The sequence below is a fragment of the Trichoplusia ni genome (assembly GCF_003590095.1).
Source record: "Trichoplusia ni isolate ovarian cell line Hi5 chromosome 18 unlocalized genomic scaffold, tn1 tig00001622_group17, whole genome shotgun sequence".
Taxonomy (NCBI): Eukaryota; Metazoa; Arthropoda; class Insecta; order Lepidoptera; family Noctuidae; genus Trichoplusia; species Trichoplusia ni.
In genome coordinates, this window is record NW_020799778.1 from 1 (window position 1) to 26,602 (window position 26,602).

A 26,602-nucleotide genomic window follows, 5' to 3' on the forward strand; every position below is an offset into this window, starting at 1 on the left:
TAACCCTTTATAAGGCAGAAGGATTCAGAGTAATAAAATAACCTGCGCTTATATTTTTGGCATGTTTTTATTTGTATAACAAAAATAAACTTAAAAGAAAAACACTAATTATTTCGGAAGTTTTGGAAAAATAGGTGGTAAAAATATTCCCACTGCCCGTCAACAGAGCCACATGCAAGCGCAATTTGAGACATTATTTTCTATGAAATTGTGCAAAACAAGGCGTAATGCAAAGAGGGACATTACACTTGCTACATTTTATTTGCTACGCTTATCTTTGACCTTTGTGCTACACAATTTACAGCGTCGGTAAGTCTCCAACTCTGCTGGCATATGGTCACCTACGTTTACCAAACCGCAGTTCTTCAGGTACAGCATTTATAGTTTTTTGATATACCTCTGGGCATGCTATGCGTGATTTCTTGCAGATATATGTAGGCAAGCTTGATCTTCTTTTTCTGCTGCTATAGCCACCAATCAACCCTCTGGCAACAGCCACCCGAAATTCTAAGTTGGTAAGCTTTTCTACTCTCGACGTTAGGGAATATAAAATGAAAGAGTTTGTCAAACTTGCGTCCACCAAGAAGTAGAATATCCGCAACCACCAGCGTTTACTTCTCCTTCCGACAGCATACGTCCCCTTCACTTGGTCAAAACGGTCGACACCGCCCATTCTTTTGGTGTATTCTTTCACAACCATAGGACAACTTACAGCTTCCCTGGTGCCATTTTTTTGCGTTCTTTGTACAGTTGTTACTTCCACTTTAGGATGAAATGCAGTTGTCAACAATAAAACCTCTTTAGTATCTTGCCACACAATAAATGCTACATCTTGTTTAGTTCTCCACTTGAATTCACCTTTTTTCAACTTTAGGCTTTTGTTTCTGCCGTTTCTTTTTGTGTTATTTTTTATTATGTTAGGTAAAATTGCTCTATTCCTTCTTACTGTTCCAGTGGCATAAATATTTTTTTCATACAAGTACTGCATGAGAGAAAAATCGCAAAAAAAATTATCGAATGTAACATGAGACTTGAAATTTTCTTGTGCTAATTTACTTGACAATTTCTTTACGACATTAGCCCCTAGACCCTCTTCTGTTCCTTGTCCTGTTTTACCGGTATAAATTTCATAGTTATACAAGTACCCTGTGCTACTATCACAACAGCACCACACTTTATAGCCCCTTTTTATGGGCTTTAGCGGCATGTACTGCTTCAAACTGGACCTTCCTTTGAATAGTATCATGCTCTCATCTATACTTTGGGAAGAGGAATTGAAGGCATTGTTTTCAAATGATTGACTTAGTAAAGATATAAGAGGACGAATTTTATACAATTTATCAAAATTTACATCTTCTCTACTTGGTTGTTGATTATTATCGTTCAAATGCAAAGTCTCTAAAATTTTCTTGAAGCGTTTTACTGGCATAACTTCAGCTATTTCATTCACACGAAATCCGGGATCCGATGACCAATATAAATCGATATGTGGAAGAATATGATAACCCATTATAATGAGAATGCCTAAAAAAGCACTAATTTCCTGTGTGTCAACAGGCTGCCAATTTTTTATATTTTGCTGCTCCGCATACAAGTTTGTCTGAGTAACAATCAAATCGAAGACTTCATCACTAAAAAACTTTTTGAAATGCGCTACTGGACGTGCTCTCCTATTCAATAAATACCGAGGTTTTATTGTCACCTTATCAAATTCATCGGGATCTGGCCTGGATGTCCAAAAAACCTTCCCCCATGACTCATCTTCACATTCAGATTCATCAGTCAATTCTTGTTCTAAGGGTGATGATGACTGTACTATCAAAGGCTTTACTGGCTGCAAGTTATCTAATTGTGAACATAGTGCTATTGTAGATGTACCTGACTCGGAACAACTGTTAGGGGTAGTATTCAAATGAGTGGGAGAATTTTGTAAAAGGTCACTTGAATCATCAGGTGCTTCAAGTAACCGTTGTATTGTATTCACATTGAACTCTTCTGCCTCATCAGACTCAAATCCGTCTTCTGAGCCATCATCGGGTATGTCCAGCATCTGCCCAATATCATTTTCATTCAAATAGCGCGGCATCTTTCATAAAAATCTGAGAAAAGAAGGAACTAGTTCAACAACTGTACATAACACTCCGCGGGCAGCGGGAATATTTTTCCCACCCAGTAAAAAGTCTTCTCACATCTAAATACGATAGTAACTTGTAAGATATAGAAAACAACTTGTAGAATAAACATAAATACATAATAAAAAAACAGTTTCTTACCTCTTTTCAAATAAAAAATATAAAGATTCACGGAGTAACAAATTTTCTTTCCAAATTACCGCAATTTTTGACAGCTAGTGGCGCCAAAAACAAAAAATGTCACACAAACGTTTTTTCTTTTTTTTTTAAAATATTAAACCAGACCTCCTTAGTTGCCAGTGCAACAAATTAGGACTCCTTTGATAACTAACATAAAAAGATAAACAAAGTTTTTGTTGGTGGTAAATATATCGCCTCTGCCTTAAAAAGGGTTAAGTTTCAATGCAAACTGTGCTTATAAAAACCTATAGGATGCTAGAGATCCGCACAGAATAAATGTGTAGGATTTGTTTAAGTAAACGCAACGATATACGAGGACCCTGGGAACAAACCGACTTCATTTTGTATTTCCCTTTATAAACAAAGAAACGAGTCGTACGGGAGTGACGTCACTCGATCGGTATACTCATCGTGTTGTGTTTGTAAAGTGTTTTATAAGGAGGGTTTAAAACCCGCCGCGTTGAATTTCATAAAAGGGTTTCATCAGGATAAATACATGTTGTATGATGTCACCATTTAAATTTATTATTTAAAATACTTTGTCCAGAATTACGACACCATAGGCAAGGAAAAAGGTTTATTCTTTGTGGTTACAATACAATCATGTTGCTGTTTAGTGTAAAATGGCATTAGTTACAAGAAATATACCACTTTTAGGAGAAATAGGTTTCAAATAAAGTCAAATCTTTGTAGTGAACTTTACCACAAGATTTAAAACATTAAAGTACAAAACCAGCCCTTTCAAGACATGTTAGCATACGCAGTACAAACAGTAGGAAGCATGGTTTTGTTTGGCAGTCAGCCGTGCATGGCGGACGCGTGTTCACTTCCCATGACACGCAGACATATGCGCGCATTTCTTTGTCTCCTCGAGGGAGCAACGGGGTCAGGCCTTATAATATTAGGGAGAAATTCGGTACCGAATATATTAAACACCGATTCTTTAACAGAAATTACGCTTTGAGCGGGAACAATACTAAGTCAGTGTAGCACTAGAGACTTCAAGGACCGCCAATTAGGCTAATTTAATTTACTTACAAACGATATCAACGTACAAAGTAATCAATTATGTCAAGCGGAACAATTAATGAGTGATATTAATTATATTTTCTTCAATAAAAGTCACATGAATCTCACATTTTAGCGTCAAAGTAATTTAATTTTGCTGTAAAAACTGGTATTATTATTGTAATCATGATTGCAACCATCTATCAGATCTCAATTACGGATTAGACGTTTGAAAGCACCGGCTGAGTATGGAGACAGCTCGTTAGGAAATCTAGAAAAGCAATAAACCATTTCTCCGCCACACACTTTCACTCATAAAGCGCAAATTATGCCACGGATCGACAAATACGAATGCAATTGTCTTTATGAATTGAATCTAGTTTTATTCAGACGATAGTAGTATTTTACAAGCCATATTGTGCTATAACTTTTTCAAAATACCTTGTTATCAAAACCACCTAAACTTATATTTACTTCGAGGTTTCATCAATGGCTATATGTCTTCAAGATATTTTTCAGGTACCTATAGATAAAACCGCAGACAGTGTAACACATTATCTAAAATTTTGCACCAATTAACCAAACAACAAGTACTTTTCTCGTAACTTAAATAAATTCGAAAAACACAAGATATAATGGCCGGGTGGCAGTGAATCTCGATTCGAATCAAACAATCTTATGAATATCGAAGGGAGGTCTAAACGAGTTACTGGATCCATCAACCGGTTTACCAGTGCAGATACGATCTGGTACTGAATTTATTAGCCTTAAGGAGCCATACGGCAAATACGGGACCGTCTTGAGTCAACATCTTGACTCTTGAGTGGTTTTATGGTTTAAACTTGATAATACCAATCTCAAACGCATCAACGTAACAAATTGTTTTTCATATGTCCAGGTCAAGAAGAGCTGTGTTCGAAAGTTGTGTGATCAACCATTCATAGTCGTATTTTTACTTGATTAGAAACATTTTAAACCAGGGGTAGGTTTACCAAAAAAATTTACATCATGATTCATTTTCGAGTATTTAAGAAAAAAAAGCACTTCGTCAATACAAAGATTAATTACGCAGTACTTAAAATGGAATATTAAATCAAACCTTTTTGAGGCAATCAATGTAAATCTCATGAAATTCGACGTAACAAGTATGGTTTCAGGAAACGGTTCCGGTAAGGTATAATAGGCCTAGTCTATATTCGGAATTCGACGATCGGAAATACAAAATAAATGTGAAAGTGAAAGCATAAATACATATTTTTACAATATTATTTGTAATTTACAGTTTAAACAAGAATATTTAATTGGTAAAGAATGTTATAAACCAGTTTTTCGCCTAATATAATGTTTCGCTGATACTATTTTTTGGTGATTCAATCTTGTTATGTAAACATGACGACACGAGCATTTTCGTTACGTTACGAAATTCACGCAGATGCAATTGTTTGAGAGAGAATTCCGGTATTCCAGTTGCGAATAACATTTTGTACACTTCCGTACGTTTTAGTCGTTTCCCAAGGGTTTGCAGCCACGCAAGAAGGAATTTGGGTACATTGAAAGGATTACGTGGTAACACAAGCAAGCTTTTAAGACGTCTAATCTTAAATGAAATACGATAGTATCTGGGGACTACGGTTGCTGCAATTTGGGAAATTCCGTTACGAGTAATTACGGTGGATATAGGGAGAATTTACATATTATGAAAAAACTTTTACTAAGTATGGTATGAACCAGAAATTGGGTACTTTGGTCAGTCCTGCAAATACCCACTTATACTGAGCTTATTACACTGTCCTAAATTTAGGAACCTTATATTTTGTACCTATTTATGAATTAAGGACTTAATTCCTTAATTACTATGTTTTTCGAATTGAGATTCTAAATAAATAAAAAAATCTTCTAACGTAGTAACACCGTTACTACATATAACTCTATGCCCTAAGTACAAAAGGCGCAAAGAAAGCCACGGGAGTAATTACACAGTGTACTTACATTAATTTTATGCTTTAGTTAATTAAAACACGAGTGGTCTTAAATCTTTACTGACTTAATCCCATCGCATGTAGGACAGTTGTGCGCCTAATTAAAGCCGTTACGGCTCCGACATGGTGGTTCTCTTGATCTTTAGATAAGCTGTCGTAGAAAACTGTACTGTACAAATCAGTTACAGGAAAACAACTGACAACAGTCATTCGTATTCGTATATAAAAATGTAACGTATGTATGAAAATACTTTAGGAGACCTTTATCAACGCAATAGAACCTAAAACCACGAAATTTCTGTCTACTTCCCCGCGCGTTTGTGCACGCTATCTAGTTTTCAATTTTATATTGCGGTAAGCTCTGCTTAACATTTAGTGTTCAGCATCATATCGTTTCGAAATCCACGCGGAGGAAGTCGCGAGCACAGCTAGTTATGAATAAGAATAGAATTCCCGGATATTTAATAGATCTTTTTATACAAATATTTATGTGTATCCGCTTTTTAACGACCTTTTGACATATAACGCCAAAGGATGTGATTGGTTACTAAAAGCTCTAATAACCCACAAACTTTTATGACGATAGGCTCTATGAAAACTGGAAGTATGCCAATTGACCAATCATACAGTTTTATTACCTAGCAATAGTATGTAATCTGAAACTGTGTCTAATATCCCGTCTCTGGTTTAAGATATACTTTTGGCATGAGCTTCAGACAAATGTCATACAATTCCAATCTAGTAGTGATAGAAAAACTATAGCGGAAGACTGAGGAAATGCTTATTATATGACGATGAAATATCCGTCCGCGTTGCAATACATTGAACAGCCCAGCATCAGCAGTCCTACCAAAAAATCATGTTAAAAAGTGTATGTGATGCCATCTTGCTCGATATTCCTTGCATCGTCTAGATCAACTATTATTTTTCAACAAATGAGTATGATAATCAAAGATATAAGCCGATAGTGAAATCTAGTCTCATTGAACACTTTCATATCAGAATCTTAAGAACTTTTGAACGTGAATTTATGTTACAGTTAGACAGCTGTTAGTAAGATTATTTATATCAGTTTTAAATATTCACATTAATCTTGTGAGAGTTCAATAAACTGGGTTATGTGCACTTATTAATAACGAATTATATTTTGCGACTTAAAATATCTGGTACTTCTTTGTTTTTTAGTGGAGTTTGAAAAAAAATAAAGATGTCTGTATTTCACAGCTGAGCTGTGTCTACACTCTACAGCTCTGTATTTTGCGATATATCTTAAGTTTATTTCTACATATATCAAAACAATCTTAGCTTACGACGTTGCTTATTTTGATAAATTCTAGTAACAAAGGCGTAAAAATATCTTAAAATCTATATCTCACTGAGAGATAACTTGTAATATGATTATTCAGTACGTACACGGTTTTAATGTTATGATCTAAAGATTACATAATTATTATTGAATTATTAGATAAAAGTATTTATTTGATTACGGAGGTGGTCGTTGTCATAGCAAAGTCCTTTTGCATCACCGCTTTTTAAATTAATATTTGATAATTATCAAGTTACGAATGTGACGTATTGGAGAAAATTAATACGATTATAATTAACAATCATGTAAGGGAAAAATCATGCCCATGTAACTATTATATAGGCGGTAAATATTTCGACTTCTTACATTATTTTTAATGTTTTGGAAATTCTACGATTATGTTTTTATTACAAATTCTTTCGAAAATGATGTCTTTCGATACTGTAAATAAATCGTTTCATAAACAACATTAATATAGGCCCTGTGACCTCATAAATAATATTCACCCTTATTTAACAAAAACGCCATAACATTATGCGTATAAAGCAAATTAAAGGGCTTTGTGATGGCAAGTTTGGGTTGGCCTCTGGCCGCAAAAGGGACGGTTTGTTCAAAAATTTGCAGGTAGCACGTTTGAACGACCTTTGTAAACCTGCCTTACAATAGTTACCTGTCGCCTACGCAAATGCCATCTATATCTATATAAGTAAAGTTTTAGTTCCGGCCCTTCGAATTAGAGTAAAGCTATTTTTAATGAGAGTTTGGAGTTACGTTTGTGAAAATGAATTAATTTATACGACAGTTTACGTTCTTGTTGTTTCGTTTCATAGTTGTTCCGCAATAAAGCTGATATTTTTAATAACTATTCCTCTCGTAAATACGAAGATTCAGAACTTGGTTTTTAGTTTCAGTGATTATTAAAAAGCGACTCTTCAAAAAATCGTAGAGCATATAATTGCCTAAAAGAACCCTGTTAAAGCACAGGCACCTCGAAAAAACATCACTATCTTTCAGATGCAGTTAAGTAAAATGACGAAAAAAAAATAACTTACCCATAAATCCTATTAATGCTAGCGCACTCGTGGTTGCCACGTAAAAGGAAGAAGTTCTCTGGGTATTTGATCTTATAGGCGAGGAGCAGACATATTGTCTCCAGCGACTGCTTCCCGCGGTCAACGTAGTCACCGAGGAACAGGTAATTGGACTCAGGGGGGAAGCCTCCGTACTCAAACAACCTGAGCAGGTCGTAATACTGTCCGTGGATGTCACCTACAACAAAAAGATGCATTTATTATTATGATCATGGAGATTTAGTCATAAGATTGGTTGTCTTGGTTTTAGATGATGTTTTAAACATCATCCATTGATCTTATCATCCTGGTAATGTGTGCAAGAATTGTTGAAAGGTATTTGATTACCTGTAATTTTCATACATGACGAGTTTTAATAGTAAGCTCATATAATTATTTCATAGCTTTCAAATGGTGAAAATTCAATGAATATATAGATATACGTATACTAGAACTGTTTCAATAATACTGGAGATGCAGAAAACATAATGGATTGTCTCAAAAAAACAAAACTATCAGTTGGGAGGAGTTTTGATTGAAACAATTGCCTTATCTTACTTCTATTCTGTCATTCTATCCTACTACATGTATACCAAAGTCACACTTTTCATTGAGGTGAAAGCATTTATTACAATACCTGCCTATTATAAATTCAATTATGTAAGTAACAGTTTATAACTTATTTATTGACTATTGACATACAAACAAAATTTGCCAAAAATGATAAAACTAAAAAGGAATACAATATTGATTTCTTCAATAAATTATTAAAAATTTGTACATGTGTGTTGGAGAACATCATTGCTTCACAAATTATATAAAGTGAGAGGTTTTGGAGTATCGTGTAGAAGATTCAAAATAGTAATTGTCAATGAATAAATGAGATTTTATCAAATTTAATGAAAACAAATCGCTGAATTTTATTCAAAACTGGAAAGTTTGTAAAACAAGGATATGATGATGATTGATTAATAACTAAAGATAAGATACAGAAGTCTTCTAGTGTATTACATATTCTTTGTTTTATCATGTAAAGGAATTTTAATTCACTAGATGATGCTATTGTATTACTAATTATGACTACTTTAAAAAAAATATGGTGAGGCTACTGGTATTTCAAATATTGAAGTTTAGCGTAGCCATAGCCAATGTTGAAGTTAGCAAGTGTAGTGATTTCATGTTTTTTTCTTTTCATATTTTACAAGAGGTAAGGTATGCCCAAATGTTTAATGATATTAAAATGAGGGCATTGAACACCATATCTCAAATAGTAAAGCATAAAATAACATGAGTTTAAAATATTTCATCTGATAGGTATAAAGTAAACTAAAAAAAACTGCATATATTACATGACCGGAAAACACAAAAACAAGGTCATTACAAATATTGCTTATGTCTTGTTTTTAGGCAAAAGTTGTTATGAACTCTTTAAATATACTAACATTCAACTTATTCAGTCTATCGAGATCCACTTCTAGAAAAACTACAGTGGGCTAGCCTTGATCCTAGTGACCATGTTTCAAAGCCATAGGTCATGGCAGACAGGACACAGTTTTAGAAACTTTCATTTTTTTTAATTGTGTATTAGGTAACATAAGTAAGCAAGTAAAAGCTGAGATCTTTTTTTAATAATACAAAAAATAACATATTCTGCATTTAATACAGATAACCTACGAGTATAAGGTCTTAATGTCTGTATTATGTAGGATGCAAGGGTCGGAGGTCAGACAAGTACTACACTGATAGGCCGCCATGTTTATTTGGACCTCTGATAGTATACAATATATAAACAATAACATATTTCTTACAAGTTAGCTTAACTTACTACTTACTGAAGAAGTATTTGATAAAATGAGAAAATTATGTTCAATTGAATGTAACAGTGGGTGTGACAGTCAAGTTTGCATGTAGGCGGTCATGTTATATGGCATATTTTAGTAGTAAATAATGTACAAAAATACAAATAAGCCAAACAAAACAGCACTACTGACAGAAAGTTGGTGGCAATAATTACAATATCTGTGAAACTACATATAGGGCTACAAAGAAAGCTTGACAAGATTTGTTACAAGTTTTGACAGTATGTAATTGCTTTAAAACTGCCAAATTCCGTAGCATGTTTCTTTATGTGTTCTTTTATAAGAACCATAATTTACTAAATCAACAAATTTGTCATGAAAATATTACAAATTCTATGTAACTCAGCCGTAAACTTAGGGAAGAACAAATAACATCCTTAATAAAGTACTATAATAACGGTTGCAACAATTTCAAACATAAAAAATAGCTGTTGTGGGGTATTTACTCAAGAGTTTACCGAAATACCTTCACATTACGACATCATACAACGACATTCACCTTAAATAAGAGTTCAACAATGGTTTAATAAGCAAAAATATGCAGTTTCATCGTTTCGAAAGTGTAAGGCTGCAATGGAAAGTGGCATTACGAGAGAGATCACTACAGGACACTGTACTTACCGCAAATTTTAAGCGGCGCTTCCAATTCAAGTAAAATCGGCTGTGACAAGAATATTTCTCGCGATTTCAAGCATAGCCCTTTGATCTCTATTTCTGTTAACTGTACATTCATTCCAGGCTTTTCGCCACGAACTGAAAATAAACGTAAACATATCACCAACACGTAAAATCACAACTTATTCACACAATTTCACGATTTTAACACTATTATTTTAATTCACTGAATTTAGAGTGTAACACTTGTAACTTTGTTTATCTAAAGCGGACGGTATCAACATTTACCTTTTAATAATTTTTTTATTACGTTATCGATGTTTAACTCATCTGTGTCTCTGTCTGCCATTTGATATAATTATGGTGCACGGAATATAGCTAAATAGAATAGGCAAAGGAAGAGAGATTATAAAGATTTTTGCCGATTTGTGAAAGGCACAACCTATTTCAATTCTCGGCTAAAATGAAATTCAATGGCGGAGACATCACTCACACACACAAACAAGGAAAACACATCACCTGTGTTCCCAGCCTCCGTTTAAATTTACCACTAATTAAATTTTATTTTACTTGTTTCAGTCATATTTTAAAACAAAATGATTATGATTACACATTACAGCGTCCCGCAAAAATTTAATTCTTTAAGATTATTTTGATTGAGGTTTTGTTTTGTAAAGCAAGCAGTATTTTGTTTAAAATAATATGTGTAGTGATACTGTGATAAATAATACAAAATCGTAATGGCAATCTACTCTGTTTATTTCAAAAGAATAATTTTTATTAATGCGTGTTCTCCTTACAGCGATTATTTTAAGAGAACTTTTAAATTTTCCATCAATCGAGGAAATATCGTAGTACTAACAACACCGACGGTAGTGATTGTTGCCAGTAAGAAAAAAAAACAGGGTTGCAACTTTATAAGCGTCTTACAATGTTGACAGTTACTAGTATACAAATCTACCACTGTTTAAAGTTTAACGGTCTTTATGATATATTTTTTAAAATCGTTGTACACGTTTACTGTACTTTATTAATTAAAGGTTAGGGAATTCAAAGGCCATAAATGATTTCACTGTACATTTATTTTCCATTTTAAAACACATAATTACACCCGCAAAGATTCCAGAAAAAAATTGCCAAAATATTACGACCTAACCTCACTTAACTATCACTTAAGTGAAATATACAAACATGTACTCTACGAAAATGATACGAAGCTATTTAATGCGCAAAATACTGTCGGTTCTGCCAATGATGCTGTGTTGACTAAAGCTTTGGGTAGTTAGATACGTATTTATTATAAAAATTATAACTGTTTTAAAAAGTCTACCTTTATTTTTGTTTTAGTCCACATTTACCAGAACAAATAAAATACTCTCGCTAAATACCGTACACTTCCGTTGAGCACTAAATGCGACATAATAATGTTATTCAATGATTAAACTTTGATTATTAGTAAAAAATTAAATTCAGTCCTTCTTCCCGCCTCGATACGGATGGCGTTTTCTGAAATGAAAAATAAAATTGTTCAAAGTGTGTTTAGTAACATTATAAACATAGTAATGAGTAGATTGGTCCTACTTGCATAGTAACATTAATTGGTTTTTAATTTATCTTTAGTGATGACATTTGAAAAATTAATGTTCAGCAGTATTTTTTCTATTACTAAAACAGTTTTGAATAGTAATAAAACGTATGGAATTTAAGTGTTTTGTAAATGTGACTGTATCATGGAGTTTTATTTCCACATCTATTGCTTATGAGCTTTCATATTTTTTTGCCGGGCCCAGCTCCAAACCACTCAAAAATACCTTTATTAAATTTTTTACCTCTATTAAATTGTAAAAAGGCTGAGAAACTACTTACCCCGGTATAGTGAGAGTGTAGATCCCGAACTTAGTGTTGATATCCTCCAAGTGGAAGATGCCCTCGACGTATTCTTTGTCCGCAGGCACGGCCGGCGTCTCGAACACCAGGTTCATGATGTAGTCTTCCACACAGCTGTGTAAATAGAAGAAAATTAGTAATCTTGACTGGAACTAACCTGACCAGTAATAACAACCATGACGATCGTTAAATTCTTCTAAATTGTATGCTGTGAATAAACATTATTTTATTTGGGATTTTAGCACCTTCAACACTTCATACTTTATTTTATATTCTTTCTTTCCCATACCGACATTACCATTAATCTTAATGTAGCAGAACAGTTGTATTCTACAGATAAACCTGTTTTTAAACGGTGATGGTTCTGCATAACCTTTTATCATACAAAAAAGAAACCTAGACGGTTTAGATTAACAAAACAGCCCCGATGCTAGGTGTACTTCCTTCTGCTTTAAAGTTACATATATGTTTATAAATACATAGGCACTGTGGATAAATATTACACATTGCCAGGGAACAAAATTTGTCCTTGGTGGGAACTAAACGTCGTGGGATCTGCGGTGTAAAAGTCAGGACACTCACCTATAGACCCGCCATTCAGTTAAATCGTTGATGATCTCAATACAGATCGTTGTACTTACTAAGCACAGGGCTGATATGGCACCAGTTTCTCAATCCTGTTCGGTTTTAGTTTTTCCACATACGGGTCCGCCACTAGTTTGCTGGCGGGTGGCATCGGTGGACCCTTACGAGCTTTTGGCGTTGGAGCTGGTGGCTAAAGGAAAGACAGCCAAAATCAAACTTAACTAAGGTAAAGTATTATAAGATATTGCAAAAAAAGACTTGGGCAGTTTGGAGTGAAAAACGTGAGAACTGCTTAAAGCTGAATAGACAATGTAATGTATCATAGAATATCGAATATGATACTTGCGTACAGCACCTAGTACCGATGATTTCTATTTATGCTTGAACTCTACCTTAACTGCTCCATATGCGACTTGGATTAAACTCTTGACTTCAGCTTCCAAAATCCTGAGAAACTTGGGAACATTCCACTTGGTTACGTCCTTGTGGTTACCGAGGAGGGCCAGGAGAGGCGTGCTGTCACATTTCGCTAGTCTGGGGAAGACGAAGAAGAAGGAGGTAGATAGGTAAGTCAGGGATGAAACTACTTCCTGAAGTGATAGTATTGCCGCAAGAGGGATGGCATTCTACACCATGAAATGCACGCATTCGTTACTCTAGTATTATTGCTCTGAAATATGGAGGTAGATTCGTAAATATCAAATACATGTCTAACTAATCAAATAAACCACTAAATCTTGTTTGTATTAAAGACACACCAATATTTTGTTGATAAGATTGTTAACCTTTTTTTAAGAAACTTAGAATATTGGATATACGTAGTTATTTTACGTATAAAGAAATGCGCTTACTTAACGAGTTCGTCGATTCCCTTCAGCACCTTCGCGATCGTGTTATCCGCCGCCACGTTCCTCTCCAGCGTGAGCAGCGTACGCGCACGCTGCATCTCCAACTTCTTCGTATCCTCGGCCAGCTTCCTGTCCTGTTTCTCTTCACGAGCCTCGTTTACATCGCGTTGATCCACTTTAAATGTTAGAAACAGTAATTACTTACTTCAGTAGGCTTTTGTGCTAATTTTTTAATAGTTTTGTAGCGAAATTTTTGAGTGTCAAGAAAAGAAAAAAACTTTACAGTGACAGGTAATGATACAATGAACTACATAGCTCGCAAACTTGCCAAATTTCCTTTTTACCAGGTATTAAAAGTTCTTCTTAGAGCCAGTATAAATTCTTATCTGCCGGTTATCCAGGCCTTTTTTTACTTGACTTTTTGAGCAAAAAGTGGAATAGGGACCCTGGTCCGTGGCTTTTATAAAGCCAGGTAGTGGCAGAGCAGAATGGTAACTATTATTTCTCACCTAATATCTAGGTAAAATATACTTACAAATTCGTTGCCTTAGTACTTCTAGCTCTCTTCTAAGAATGATCGACTCTTGCAAAACTTGACAGAGCAAGATGAAACACGAGAAGTTCTCAATCTCACTAATTTGGAAGTGATTTATAATAGTAGCCGCTCGATCGGAACCGGTATATTTCTAAAAAAATCTTGTTGATTATTTAAGGCTCAAATTCGCTTACCGTAAAAACTTTTTTCTATTGACAACCCTTTCTTCAACTTATACATACTCTTTACTATTGAATGCAGAAGCTGTTGTTTGTTCTATAGAACTTGTACTCTGTCCGGAAGTTTTTGCTAAGTCATCTCACATTGATCTACTCTCGCAGCTAATTTAGTAAGAACTAATTTCTTCTCAATTTAAATTGAAAATGGCATATCAAAAATCAAAAGGTACTTTTTAGAACGTACGGAGTATAGAGCTAGTTTTTCTCTAATGAGATATTACGAGTACCACTTACAAATATTTCTTCTAACAAGGCGTCATGTTTGGCAATGTCCTGCTCGCACTTCTGTATCTCCTCTTGCCTTTTCACTTCCTCTTTCTCATCGGCCTCACAGACTCTGTGGGAACCTTTCACGCGGAGAAACTCTTCTAGCTTCGCGAGGTGGTTCAGTTCTCCTTCGTACGCTTGCATTTCCTTAACACAAAACCTTAGAGGGATACGTTGTTTTGACACGTACAAAAATACATTGACGATAATAACACGTGGATCAAGGGCAGATTTCCGAGTAGGCTGAATAGGACCTGGAGTTAGGCATGATAGGCATCAAAATTGATTTGTTTTTTTTTTGTTTCATTCGCGTCTTCTGTAAAACTGCCTGCCTAAGTAAACTCTCACAAAAGAAGTCTTAGCATTTATTGTAATTACGCCTATAAGATTTTGGTCATTCTTTTTCCACTGCAAGCAAACACGAGCTCGATTCCAATTTCTTTGAATTAATTTTTCTTATCTATACTTGTATATACTAATATATAAAGCTGAAGAGTTTGTTTGTTTGTTTGTTTGAACGCGCTAATCTCAGGAACTACTGGTCCAAATTGAAAAATTATTTTTGTGTTGAATAGACCATTCATCGAGGAAGGCTTTAGGCTATAAACCATCACGCTGCGACTAATAGGAGCGAAGATACAACGAAAAATGTGAAAAAAACAGGGCAGGTATAAATCTTAATAACTTATATCTTCTACCCACGGGGACGAAGTCGCGGGCAACAGCTAGTTTAATCATAAAAAGCGTAATTTCTAAAATTTTATTTTCTATCATCCCATTTGGTCAATAAATATTTGGTCAATAATAAAGAACTTACAGAAATGTCTCTATTTAACTGAAAGAGTCCCTTCCACTTCAAAGCCTCCAGCTTCCTGCAGCACTCGTCTCTGTCCGCGAAGGCTGTTGACGCTATTTCCAGGATGTCCATCAGGTACATCTTGCCTTTCACCAGTTTTCCTATCGTGCGATTCCATTGGATATTGAAACCATTTCTGTAGATTAAAACTGTTATTCTAAACGTTGTTAAAATATGAATGACCGAAACTGTCTAACATTGATAACTCAAAATTTTGTTTTCTGCCTGACAAGATTTCTAAATGTATTTTTAATCGCGTAGCTTTAATTTAGACTAAGTGCCTAAGTACTATGATGTTCAAATTCAGATAGGCCCATAATACTTAACACAGCTGTGCCATACCTAATCAATCTTCTATCGAAGAATAAACACTATTTACCTACATCTGTATCTTGATTCCAACATTTGAATACCAACCTCTCAACAAGCAACCTGTGTATTTCTTCCCGCACGCGTTTGTTGTCCGCGTTGACGACGCAGAACCTCTTCGTGGCGAGGTCCAGTCGGTTCTCCATGCGCCGGAGACGATTGTTCGCGTTCTCTATCATACCCAGTTCCTGTACAACAACTTATTAGGACATCTAGGTATATTTGAAACATTTCTTTCCGTAGATTCATCATCGTCCACCTCCCCAGGGCTCCTCAAAAGAGCGCCAACCATCCCATTCATCATTACTACTTATATCACGGACATAATTTTACCCTTTTCATAGATATTATTTCTACCTTTTACCTTTCTTCTAATAACCTTATGTACTGTTTCGTTTGTAGGTAGGTTTTAGAGCACGAAGATTTCAATTCCAAATAAAAAACCAAGAAGTATTGCCAATTGTGAACTTTATTGCGTTGTGATTTAAATTCAAATTTGCTTTTTTCTGTTACAGTTACTTTAATTTCATGTCTTTTTTTTATAATTTAATTTCTTAAATTCTTTAAGTCCGCCCATAGTACAAGAATCTTTGAGGGTCTAAATAAACTGCTTATGATTCTTGTTCTTTTATTTTTCGCATACTCACATCAGCTTCAGTGGGGACTTTCTTGGACAGTTCTATAATATTCTTCTGCGCGAGGTAGTTGAGGCAGTCGAGTTCCGCTTGCTGCGCTCTCTCGTCTCTCAGCACGGTCTCCAACTGCTCATACTCTACTATAGACTTGCGAGTTCCGCTCTTGACGTTGGCGTCACGTACCGCGTGCTGACCTTTTCTAGCAAGCTATTAAGAGTGCAAGAAAAAAAGAGAAGATTATGTTTGAGATAAATAATTGAGAGTGAGGGCATTGCTATCTCAATTACGAAGATTTTAATTTGACTTTACAGCAAGTTAATGAAATCGAATATTTTTTTCTTTGATATCGGAGCTATCTCAGCGTTAGCAACTTCATAACAAGAGATATTACTGAAGAGTAAGAAGTAAGAACTGGTATTACTCTCTTCCTGTATAAGCCTAACCTCATTAGCATCTCTATAAACTTAGACATCGTCTATTTATCGTTATGTATCACGACAATGCTCTGACAACATGCTGACAATTATTACTGCATTTAAGTCACCTCGACATCGAAATCTACATATTCGAATCACTCACTTCCTTGATACTCCTACAGTACTGCTATATAAAGTCATGAACTAACATTAATACAAAGCAAGGTCTCATGCAGCTCATGCGCGAGGATCCCGAGCTGCTTCTCCTGAGGCGCGAGCTGAGGGATGCCACCAGCGCGCTTCTCCACGCTGCACATAGGCGCCAGCTTTTGGTACTGCGAATAAAAAGGAACCTTAGAATGTGTGTGGATTGTGATTTACAGGAGAACTGATTGCATAAATATGAAATAAGGGTGAGTGGCAAAAAGTCGGGCACAACTTTTCCCAAACTTGTACTCACTCTAGAAGCTATCAAATTAGCGACGTCTGGTAAATCGGGGTATGATGAAGGAATGTCCATGATTGCATTTTTATTCATGCCAATACATTTTGTGATCCTAAGATCTACTGACAGATTATTTGAATAGGAAGTAGTACGGAATACAGAACAGTCCCAGATTAACGCAATCGGCTCAGAAGATTTCATTTAAGAACAACAGCTTCGCACTTCTAGACCTCTCACTGAATTTCCCTTATTTTAAAATAAAATATTCAACAAATCATCTCCTTACCGTTCTTTGGACATTGCTCAGCTCCGCCTCCGGATCCACGACCTTCTGCTCAACTTGAACCGGCATTTTGGTAAAATATTATCACAAGGATATAAACACAAAAGAAAATATGAAAATATCTAACAAATACTCTATCACAACGCAACAGACATTCACGTTGACACTTGATTTTGAAATGTTTCTTTTTCTTGTCATTGTAATGGCCAATATTCTGTTCATTTAAGAAGGTTCGTGGCATAACCCCTGTTTTCTTACCAACATTTTGCCTATCACCAAGTTTTAAAGTACATATTGCGGTTGAGGAAGAGAAATGCTCTATTATATGCTGTGTATTGAACTGGCACGCTTCCACAAACATTATAAGTTTAAAACGTGATGAAAGACTCTTAGGAACCGTGTTGGTTAATGCCTGGTAGTCATTTGCTTAGTTTATTAGATAACTTCTAAAAATTGAAACGTTGATAACAGCAGTAGTATAAAAACTGTGTCCCGGTTATCAGCGCCCCTCTCGAGAAGTAGTTTGTGCCAGTACAACACCAGAAAAACATAGTCGTGATTTATTCATTATTAGTTAAATTAGACAATATAAAAGTAGTCTACAGTGAGGAAAGTAAAATATATTTGTATGTATGTGTGTAAATTTGTGTATGTTGTATGTATTAACGTGTACGTAGGTTGGGTGTGTGTGTGTGTGTGTGCGTGTGTGCGTGTGTAAAGAATTATGTGAGTTTCACTTCCACAAGTTCTTCTGTATCATCATAACTTAATTGTTTTAGACAGATATTTAATTTAATTTAAAGTTTATTCTTAGTTTAATGATTTATTTCAGTTAAAACTAAACTGCTACCCACATAAATTATATCGCCATGCATTGGTTCTAAAATACTATTTCCATTTGAAGTTTAAATAGGTAGTGGTACGCACAATAAAATACGGAGTCAGTTTAAACTCATTCTTTATTAATTAATTTCATAAACATAATTAATTATTCATAATGATATTTCTAGTCACTATTAAGATCTTACAAATTAGGATTAATTAAGTACTTAAGAAATGTGTTTTTTTAAGTACACTTGCGAATAAAACAAAGGTTAATTCATGTTGCAATATATTAACGTACATAAATAATTATTAGGATTTTTTACTTTTAAGTTTTTAGTTGACATTTCAAAGAAGTTGCTAATTTTTATATTTTTTTCAGGCAACACCTACATAGTAATTCAAAATGCTAAAAACATTTTTCCCCCGTAACATACGGTCATTTTTAAAAAGTAAAAATGATTATGTTATTTCAGAGGAAAAATAATTTTAATATTTAACTATTATGTAGGAAAAATGAATAAAATACGACATCGATTTACATGTATACAAATATGTGTAGATTTGTTTATCCAAAATAATTACTTAGGCTCGGAAATATTCTATAAGGCGCTTGAAGGCACTTAATTAAAAAAAAAAAATTCTAATGTAATAAACCCCAATAATTAATATAAAAATGGAATGACTAAGAAGTTACACTCGCCATAACTGTGTTTTGTGCTTAGAAAATAAAAATTAAGTACAAGAATTATTGTGAATACAGAATGATTTTCAAATAAAATTAATTTCGAATACAGCAAATATAAAATCAATATTTTAATTCAATAATTAGTTCAGTCTTAAAAATAAATTAAGTACAATAATGTAATATCTCATTTATTGGTGACAAATATATTTTAAATCTTATTACAATGACATAAAGAATAGAGTTTATTGTTTAATATTCTATACATAATATTATATACACATAAAATACATATTGCAGTTTTTAATTGCTTTTGCATTATCCTATTGCATTGTTAAGTAAACAAAAATATATTTGAGGATGAATGAGCTTTTTCCTTTGCAATACCTTTGTAATTAAAATTCTCTGACGTGCATGCGCACTAGCGCCACTGTCGCCATTTTGAGGAACGAACTTAAATTATTTATTCCACATTTTACAGTTTTTGTTAATGTTCATGTTTACTATTTGATAGCATAATTTCTCGTTCAAGCAATCTGTTTGAGTTTCATTATATTGACTAAGTATTTAGTTTTTCTTCATTTTGATTTGTATTTAAGAAGAAAACGTTCAAGTTATGAGCATTATGTGTATGAATTAAATATACTTGAGCATGTTCGTACATAGTGATAGAAGATACAGTCGAAAGCAAAAGTCGAATAACCAAATAGTATGTACTAGTACATTAACTGAAATTGTACCGACGGAATTTTCATTAGTTCTTTTAAAATAACTGTTCAAAGACTTTTGGAGACGACTGTTTCTGTTTAACTGAACTTATACAGACTCGTGGTAGAGTTTCACAAGTTTTATTGCACAAATGCATATAAAGAGAGCGTTGGTTGTTCCAAGATTTTATTAAGTACTCTCTTAACTAAAATTAATTTACAAAGGCCGTTTTATAACTTAGTTGTAGAGCCATTTTGTGTCATTTTGACCGAATTTCGGTAATTTGCAAATTCAAGTAGGTATAATAGTTTCAATCGTGTGTACGATATACGTAACTTTTCTGTAATAAGCATAAAAAATAACACTTTCACAGGTTATCAAGAGGGAATCTGTGCTGTTATCCTTGCTTACAAAAAACTACTAGGACCAATTTAAGGTTTGGTATTAGATAAGTATATTTTTGGCAAGTCGCGTGCACAAATAAAAAGTTACATCTACCATATCCACTATCCAAAAATTGTATTTTGCTTAAACATTAACGGCCAAATAAATTATTTTAACTAGTCGGTGAACTAGTTGATCGTATCAACTAGTTCACAAGACAGTTTATAAACTAGTTCGTTAATTGATCTTTCAGTGTGTAAACTCACCGTTTATCTTCTAAGGCTGCATCGGTATATTCATAATAAATACAATTGACTTTACTAGAAAGGCACTTTTTAAGGCCAGGTACTTCTTAAGGCACAAACACTTAAGTACCTACTAAATTACTATTGCAGAACTCAAAATATATTGTTTAAATATGTGATATTTATTTAACTACTATACATACTCGTGAATATAACTACACACAAATTATTCTAATAAATCCACCAGATTAGGAACGATTTGCGTTCGTTACACACTTGTTGGTTAATGTCGATATTGTCCGGGGTAAGTTTGGTAGTATCTGAATCATTATCAGCATTAAACATAGAAAATATGGATATTATGGCCATTCTTTACATGCAGTGCCTGTTGTATATTCAGGCATAATTTTCTTGACTGCACGGAAAGGTCACCAAACCAAGCACACTGTGCGGTATACATTATATTATATTTGATAGATGTGTGCATCAGCATCCTTGTGTTTTAGCTGCGCGTCCAACGCATACAACTGATAGACAAACTCAGAGTCGGGCAAACTAAAAAATACTGAATATTGCATAAAATAACCAGACAATACCTATATAAAATCTCCGGACAATTTAGACCTTAACCGTTAAAGTGGGTCTTATATCCAGTAGACATAGTAATGTAAATAATATGGCTATTAAATGTTCTTCATTAATTAGCAATCTATTATTATTATTATCTAAGAACCTGTTCCACCACATTTTAATAGGATATCGTTATTGGCCCATTTTGTACCAAATTTGGGGAAAGAGAGTAAATAACTCTTTTCTTTCTTTCTTTGTTAAAAGATACTGAGTTATAGACATAACAAATATTAAGTAAATTATATTAATAGAGATTTTTTGTATAATTTAAATAATTTATATCTGAAAGGCCCTTAAAAGTTTAGGGTCCCGAAATTAGGTTAAACCATTACAAATCCAATTCGTACCTTATTATTAATTAAGATTTTTTCTAATAGAAAAATCCAATTATAATGTCTGATCTGGAAATCAGATTTTATTACTTATCTTGTTATTGTCCAGAAACAGACCACAGCCATTTGCACAATTTCATATAACGGAGGCCAAAATTTAAACGAACATTAAGGAATTTACAGAATTATGATTTTTTTCTAATCATATAACTCAGTCCCTTTGTATTCACTTTGTAAATTGATCTGCGGTAAAAAATCTACCCATATATTATCCGTGGTAGAACAGGCGGTAAATCTAATTTTACACTTTAGGTGCACCAAACATCTCACTTGAAGTGACGATTTACGTATTTAAGTACCAACTATACAATACATAGTTAAGGTAATCTCAATAATTAAAATGTTATTTACAAATAAAGCAATGGGTACGTTAAGATTTAAAATGGCTGAAGTATTAAAATGGCGGATTAATGACTTACATTACGTTAGTGTTCATTTTTCGTTCTGAACAATTCGTTTTTACATAAATCTATCGTTAATCGTTTACGACGGACCGAAGATATTAATTCTCTTGGATTTCTGTCCGTCATAATAATCTGTTGTACTAAATCCGCCCCAAAGGAATATGAAGAATGCCCGAGTGCCAAATCATACAGCCATTTTACAGTGAAAAACTAAAAATACACAATAAAACATTAAAAAGTAATTGTAAACTAATTAAAACCAATCTAACTACGATACTAACTATCACTGCGATAGTATAAAAATCACACGGTTTATAAAATAAAATTAGAACATAACCTAAAAATTCGGTGATCGCGAATGCGTCCGTACGGTAAATCAAGATGGCGGTCGCTACTAGCAATTTTGACAGATTTTTGTACAAAAGTATTAAAAATAGGCTGTAGGCAGCTGGTAATGTAGTTGTATGGTAGTATTTGATGATGATAAGGTAGAGGGTTGATATGGTAGTGTGGTCTACGGCTTCACAGAGACGCACCAAGAGTGGGGTACAACAGATCACCGGTGAAAAAATCCAAGGAGTCGCGAGGTCCTGGTGGGCGGCGGCTGTTCCGGGAGCTTCCTGCGCTTCTCCTGCGTAGTCAGCTTGTGCTTCATCTGCTCGTCGATCAGCTCTTGCATGTCCATCTGGAAATATTACAACTCTCTAAGTAACGTCACATTCAAACATGCTTAAAATTACTCTGGAGTAAGCAATAACTCAGAATATAAATTAGTGTCACTCAGTTACATCGATCTTTCAGAGGTAGGTACTCGTCAACTAAATACGGGCAGAATTGAAAAATATTAATACTCAGACTAAACTCGAAACTACGACTAGTTCAACATACCAGTACATTTTAAAAATCGACAGACTTGTATCACAATTTAAAAGGTAAACTGGTTAAAATAAAAACAGGTATATCTCCAGTACATACCTGCCACTGCTCGAGCTGCTGTCCAAGGTCCACCTTCTGGCGCACCGCCTCGTACAGCTGGCTGTTCGCCTGCATTAGTTCCACTCTGGTCTTCGCTAAAGCCACCTGGAAATTATCGAGACATGTTTTAATAAGTATATCATATAAAAATATATCAAACTACCATTACATTGTGCGATGAATAGGACTATTCTGTATAGAGTGGTACAGCAAAGAAAAAGAAATCAAGTGGTATTCAAGTTTTTGCCACCACACTTATGTAGTTCTCAATTACACTTTCTTTAGTCACATTAGACCGGTGGATGTCCATGATGTTAACCCAACATTCAGACGTACCCATCAGTAATTGGTTGGTATTCACCGATAGGGAGAGAACTACCCGCTCAACTTGAGGTTTTTCCTTTTACGATTATTTAAACAAATTCCAAAAATGGCTCCCTCGTTGAGAGATTGGTAATTGATCGAATACGATAATTATGCCTAAATTACCCGAAAAAACGACAGATAAAACGCCACTTGTGATCGGGCTAGAAGTTGAAAGATACAAAATTTTAAATTAGTCTTCATACCTCAGCAGCCTTCTTCCTCTCGATGGCCTCGTCCCTCTCCTGGCGCGCCTTGGTGACAGCCTCGTCGTTCTGCAGGCTGCTGTAGTTGGCATCGTTAAGCAGTTTGTCACGCTCCTCTGCTGCTGCACGAAGTTCCACCTCGGCCACTGACAGCTGGAAACAGAAATGAGGTTTGTTATAGTCATGAAAAAAGTAAGAAGCGAAGAGGTCCGTGATTGGTACAGCGTGCTGCTGGGGAGTGCATCAACAGCACGTAGGAAGCGGTAAAGGGTGGGCAAAACTGGGTGCTGTCAAATGTAATCTGACCTTCAAAAAGTGCTACTTAGTAGAATAATTTGAATAAATGACTTTTGATTTTGGTGATCTGCGTAAACATTATCTGCATCCGATAAGCGTAGCGTGGCATTCAATGGTTATACTTCGTTTAACTCAAGACTTCTAAAGAAAAAAAACGAAACATGCTTGAAATCGGATACAGAAAAATAATATTTAACAAAAATCCTCTCGTCGATTGAGTTTCCCACGATACGTTTCCTGATCACTCGGTCGTTCTGCGAACTGCCCGGCCGCTGCCGGACCACTATTGTTTTTGACGCGCATCGTGAAACATACCCATTGTGATGTTAGCAAGGAAACTAAAATCGTTACGATTTGAGTTGTAAAAAGCATACATACAAGCATATTTCAATTTTGTTTCAAATAACTGAGCAAGGAAATGTTACATCAAACAAAAAAGAAATACAATCTAAACTATTTTAATGTAGTTTGTAAAATATAGAGACAAAAACGACAAAAAAATCAAGCAAAGATTTCGCTTAAATTTTAGGACTCGACAAAAACCAACATTAATCTTGACATTATTTTACTAGCAACACTTAAAACATTGGCAACTTAAAATATTGGCAACACAATCGAATTTCAACGAATAAAGAACAATAACAAAATTATAATCTAGGCCGTGTAAAATGGCCAAATAAAAAAAGAAAGTGGGCTATCGCATGTTACTCACACATTAGAAGATCATAGCTTAATGTGTGAACTAGCCTTAATACATAATTATAAGTACGCGTATAAAGTAAATCTCATTGTTATAAGGCTATGGATACATTAGCGTGTGCACAAAGTTTATGGTGTTGAAAGCGTGTGGATTATGAGCTTTGCAAACGCTGTGGTTGTCGAAAATTACGGGTTGATTATCTCCAGGTGAAATAAGAGGCTGTTAAGAAATACAGATCATTATTTAATGATTGTGAAAGAAATCTGATAGAAAACGAAAGGATTTGGTCCTTAATTTATGCCACTATACTTGGGGCGAACTCGTATTAAGCTGCTGGTTATTAAATAGTTATTTACCTAACATAAAAACAATGCATATTCGCATCTAACGGTTGGAAAACACACTCCCTTAAAAATCCTAAACTGTTATAAAGCTAGACTATCTAGCTCCTTAATCAACATTAAAAATTTTCAAACCACCCAACTTGACCCATCGTTACATCGCACCAGTACAGTTGACCCCACTTACCATAAACAAGGACTATAAATGCCAATGGAAATTAATGTGACTAAAAAACGCGATATACTTCAAAATAGCTGACTGAGCCAGTGAGGTCGTTAACCTTATGACGTGTGTTGACGTCACAAGGGTCACGCCATGCGGTTTGCCAGACCTATGTACCTATAACTTTTAAACTAAGAACTTTGCAGATGAGGGAGCGAGAGCGCGCTTTAGACGTTGTAGAACGGTCTCGCTTCCACACTGCAATAGTTTTACTTTAGGCGGTAGTGGTAGGCGTCTTGCAGTCTAGATCGCTAGCTTAGATTGTATGTACCTATTAGGTTTCAAGACGAATAATTTATGGGTATACTTTCGAGATTGTTTGGCTACTTATTTTGATTGCTTTTGTTCGTGATAGCCGATTTCTTGATATCTTGGGCCACAGATCAGTCATAAATCCTTCTGTTGTCTAGCCTCTGAATTCATTTACAAAAATCATAAATGTAATCTTTGCTGCATAAAAAACAACTTCTGTGATTTAAAGAAAAAAGATGATTGATGCTAATATCTTCACTTTTTTGTTATTAGATACCTACCTGATTCCTTGATTTTCTCTTTAATTAATATAAACAATTAACATAATTAAATGCTTCAGTTAAGTTTAGAGAAAACGAATATTATAATTTCATACTGGTATGAATGGTAAATTTAAGAAATTAGAAATAATTAATGGTTACTGCAAAATACTTCATGTCACTGCCTACTCGATAAGATATCACAAACAACTGAGTCTGAGTCTGGGTGACTGTCATCGCGCCACAAGGGAGTTATTACTACGGGAGTCGTCTTGAAAAAAATATTGTTGTGTATTCATTTGTTCTATTTTAGAAGACCAACGAATGACTCAAAGCGCTGAACATTTTGATTGTGATTAGAATGGTCGCAGCTGTAAGTTAAACATCAGATTGATCCTCTTAAATAGAGTGCGTTCAAAATTATTTGTCTCAAGTGGTTGAAACTGGTAGCTGTTATGTGGGTGTAAGTGGGTGGTATGGCTTCTCGTTTTTGGCCTAACCTTGAATTTGATACGGCTTTATTGGCTATCGTTAAAACGATCAAAACAGCTAATGTTTTGTGTATCGGGTTGCACCATACTTGGCCGGTAATGGGGCGAAAGTTGTTTTGCATTAAGTTCAAAGCTCGTATTATGACAAAGTCAAGCATAACTGCATTATACGCCTTTATAAGAAGGACTGTTTCTCTTTCCTATGTTTTTAATTGAAACTCAAATTATTATCAGAATTGTAAAGTCACTTAGAAATATTTTAAAGCGTAGGTTTTAAGATAACATGCGAAACAAGCTTAATCTTCTATTTTCCTAACGAAGTATCTTATAAGTGGAACTGGCCATTCACTACACCTCCACAAAGAAAAAAAGAGATCTGCCTAGGGACCCCCCCTTGTCATAATAAGTTAGAATATCTTATCCAAAAACCGATCTAAGCAGCTACTTATGTCAAATGACCAAACGGCGCCATCCAATCGATAAAATCGACGGTTCAAATTGCATTCAGCAAAGCATCTTGCACAACACTTCAGCAAAGAAGCTTAACCAGTTACACAACCATACGTATAAACCAATAATATCACAAGTATAATACGAGACTACCAAAACGATCAAATGCAATGAATTCAATTTTCACTTTCTGGCTGTTTATAGGTAATATTTGTAATATGAAAGTGGTCAAATATATTTTGCCATTATTAAGATAGCTG

General features: G+C 34.6%; 4 protein-coding genes across 4 annotated transcripts; all 4 read right to left on the reverse strand.

Annotated features, from left to right (window-relative positions):
* Positions 1–570: 570 nt before the first annotated feature.
* Positions 571–2,086, reverse strand: LOC113506510 (piggyBac transposable element-derived protein 3-like; the record flags this gene model as incomplete). The annotated part of the gene is made up of 2 exons (XM_026889345.1): positions 1,057–2,086; positions 571–762 (listed from the first exon to the last, which is right to left on the reverse strand). Coding segments are annotated over exons 1-2 (1,222 nt in total), but the record flags the coding sequence as incomplete, so codon positions are not given.
* Positions 1,923–10,673, reverse strand: LOC113506508 (serine/threonine-protein phosphatase PP1-gamma catalytic subunit B-like). The gene is made up of 3 exons (XM_026889342.1): positions 10,438–10,673; positions 10,156–10,287; positions 1,923–7,874 (listed from the first exon to the last, which is right to left on the reverse strand). The coding sequence occupies exons 1-3, from the start codon at positions 10,496–10,498 to the stop codon at positions 7,654–7,656; spliced, it is 414 nt and encodes a 137-aa protein (XP_026745143.1). The 5' UTR covers positions 10,499–10,673; the 3' UTR covers positions 1,923–7,653.
* An 848-nt stretch (positions 10,674–11,521) lies between these two features.
* Positions 11,522–17,910, reverse strand: LOC113506509. The gene is made up of 12 exons (XM_026889343.1): positions 17,518–17,910; positions 16,996–17,121; positions 16,383–16,577; positions 15,784–15,923; positions 15,328–15,502; positions 14,478–14,657; positions 14,005–14,155; positions 13,473–13,644; positions 13,014–13,155; positions 12,678–12,811; positions 12,016–12,150; positions 11,522–11,655 (listed from the first exon to the last, which is right to left on the reverse strand). The coding sequence occupies exons 1-12, from the start codon at positions 17,581–17,583 to the stop codon at positions 11,619–11,621; spliced, it is 1,653 nt and encodes a 550-aa protein (XP_026745144.1). The 5' UTR covers positions 17,584–17,910; the 3' UTR covers positions 11,522–11,618.
* A 545-nt stretch (positions 17,911–18,455) lies between these two features.
* LOC113506511 (bicaudal D-related protein homolog) lies at positions 18,456–23,559 on the reverse strand (the record flags this gene model as incomplete). The annotated part of the gene is made up of 3 exons (XM_026889346.1): positions 18,456–22,469; positions 22,760–22,864; positions 23,329–23,559. Coding segments are annotated over 3 exons (465 nt in total), but the record flags the coding sequence as incomplete, so codon positions are not given.
* Positions 23,560–26,602: the final 3,043 nt, after the last annotated feature.

Excerpts from the sequence above, each read along its gene's own strand:
- LOC113506508 (XM_026889342.1), bottom strand. The coding sequence starts at position 10,498 with ATGGCAGACAGAGACACAGATGAGTTAAACATCGATAACGTAATAAAA. Across the intron at positions 10,288-10,437 it reads AATAAAAAAATTATTAAAAG|TTCGTGGCGAAAAGCCTGGA; the intron begins GTAAATGTTGAT and ends GTTTATTTTCAG. Across the intron at positions 7,875-10,155 it reads AGCGCCGCTTAAAATTTGCG|GTGACATCCACGGACAGTAT; the intron begins GTAAGTACAGTG and ends TTTTTGTTGTAG.
- LOC113506509 (XM_026889343.1), bottom strand. The coding sequence starts at position 17,583 with ATGCCGGTTCAAGTTGAGCAGAAGGTCGTGGATCCGGAGGCGGAGCTG. Across the intron at positions 12,812-13,013 it reads TCGCATATGGAGCAGTTAAG|CCACCAGCTCCAACGCCAAA; the intron begins GTAGAGTTCAAG and ends TCTTTCCTTTAG. Across the intron at positions 11,656-12,015 it reads TACACTCTCACTATACCGGG|AAAACGCCATCCGTATCGAG; the intron begins GTAAGTAGTTTC and ends TTTTCATTTCAG.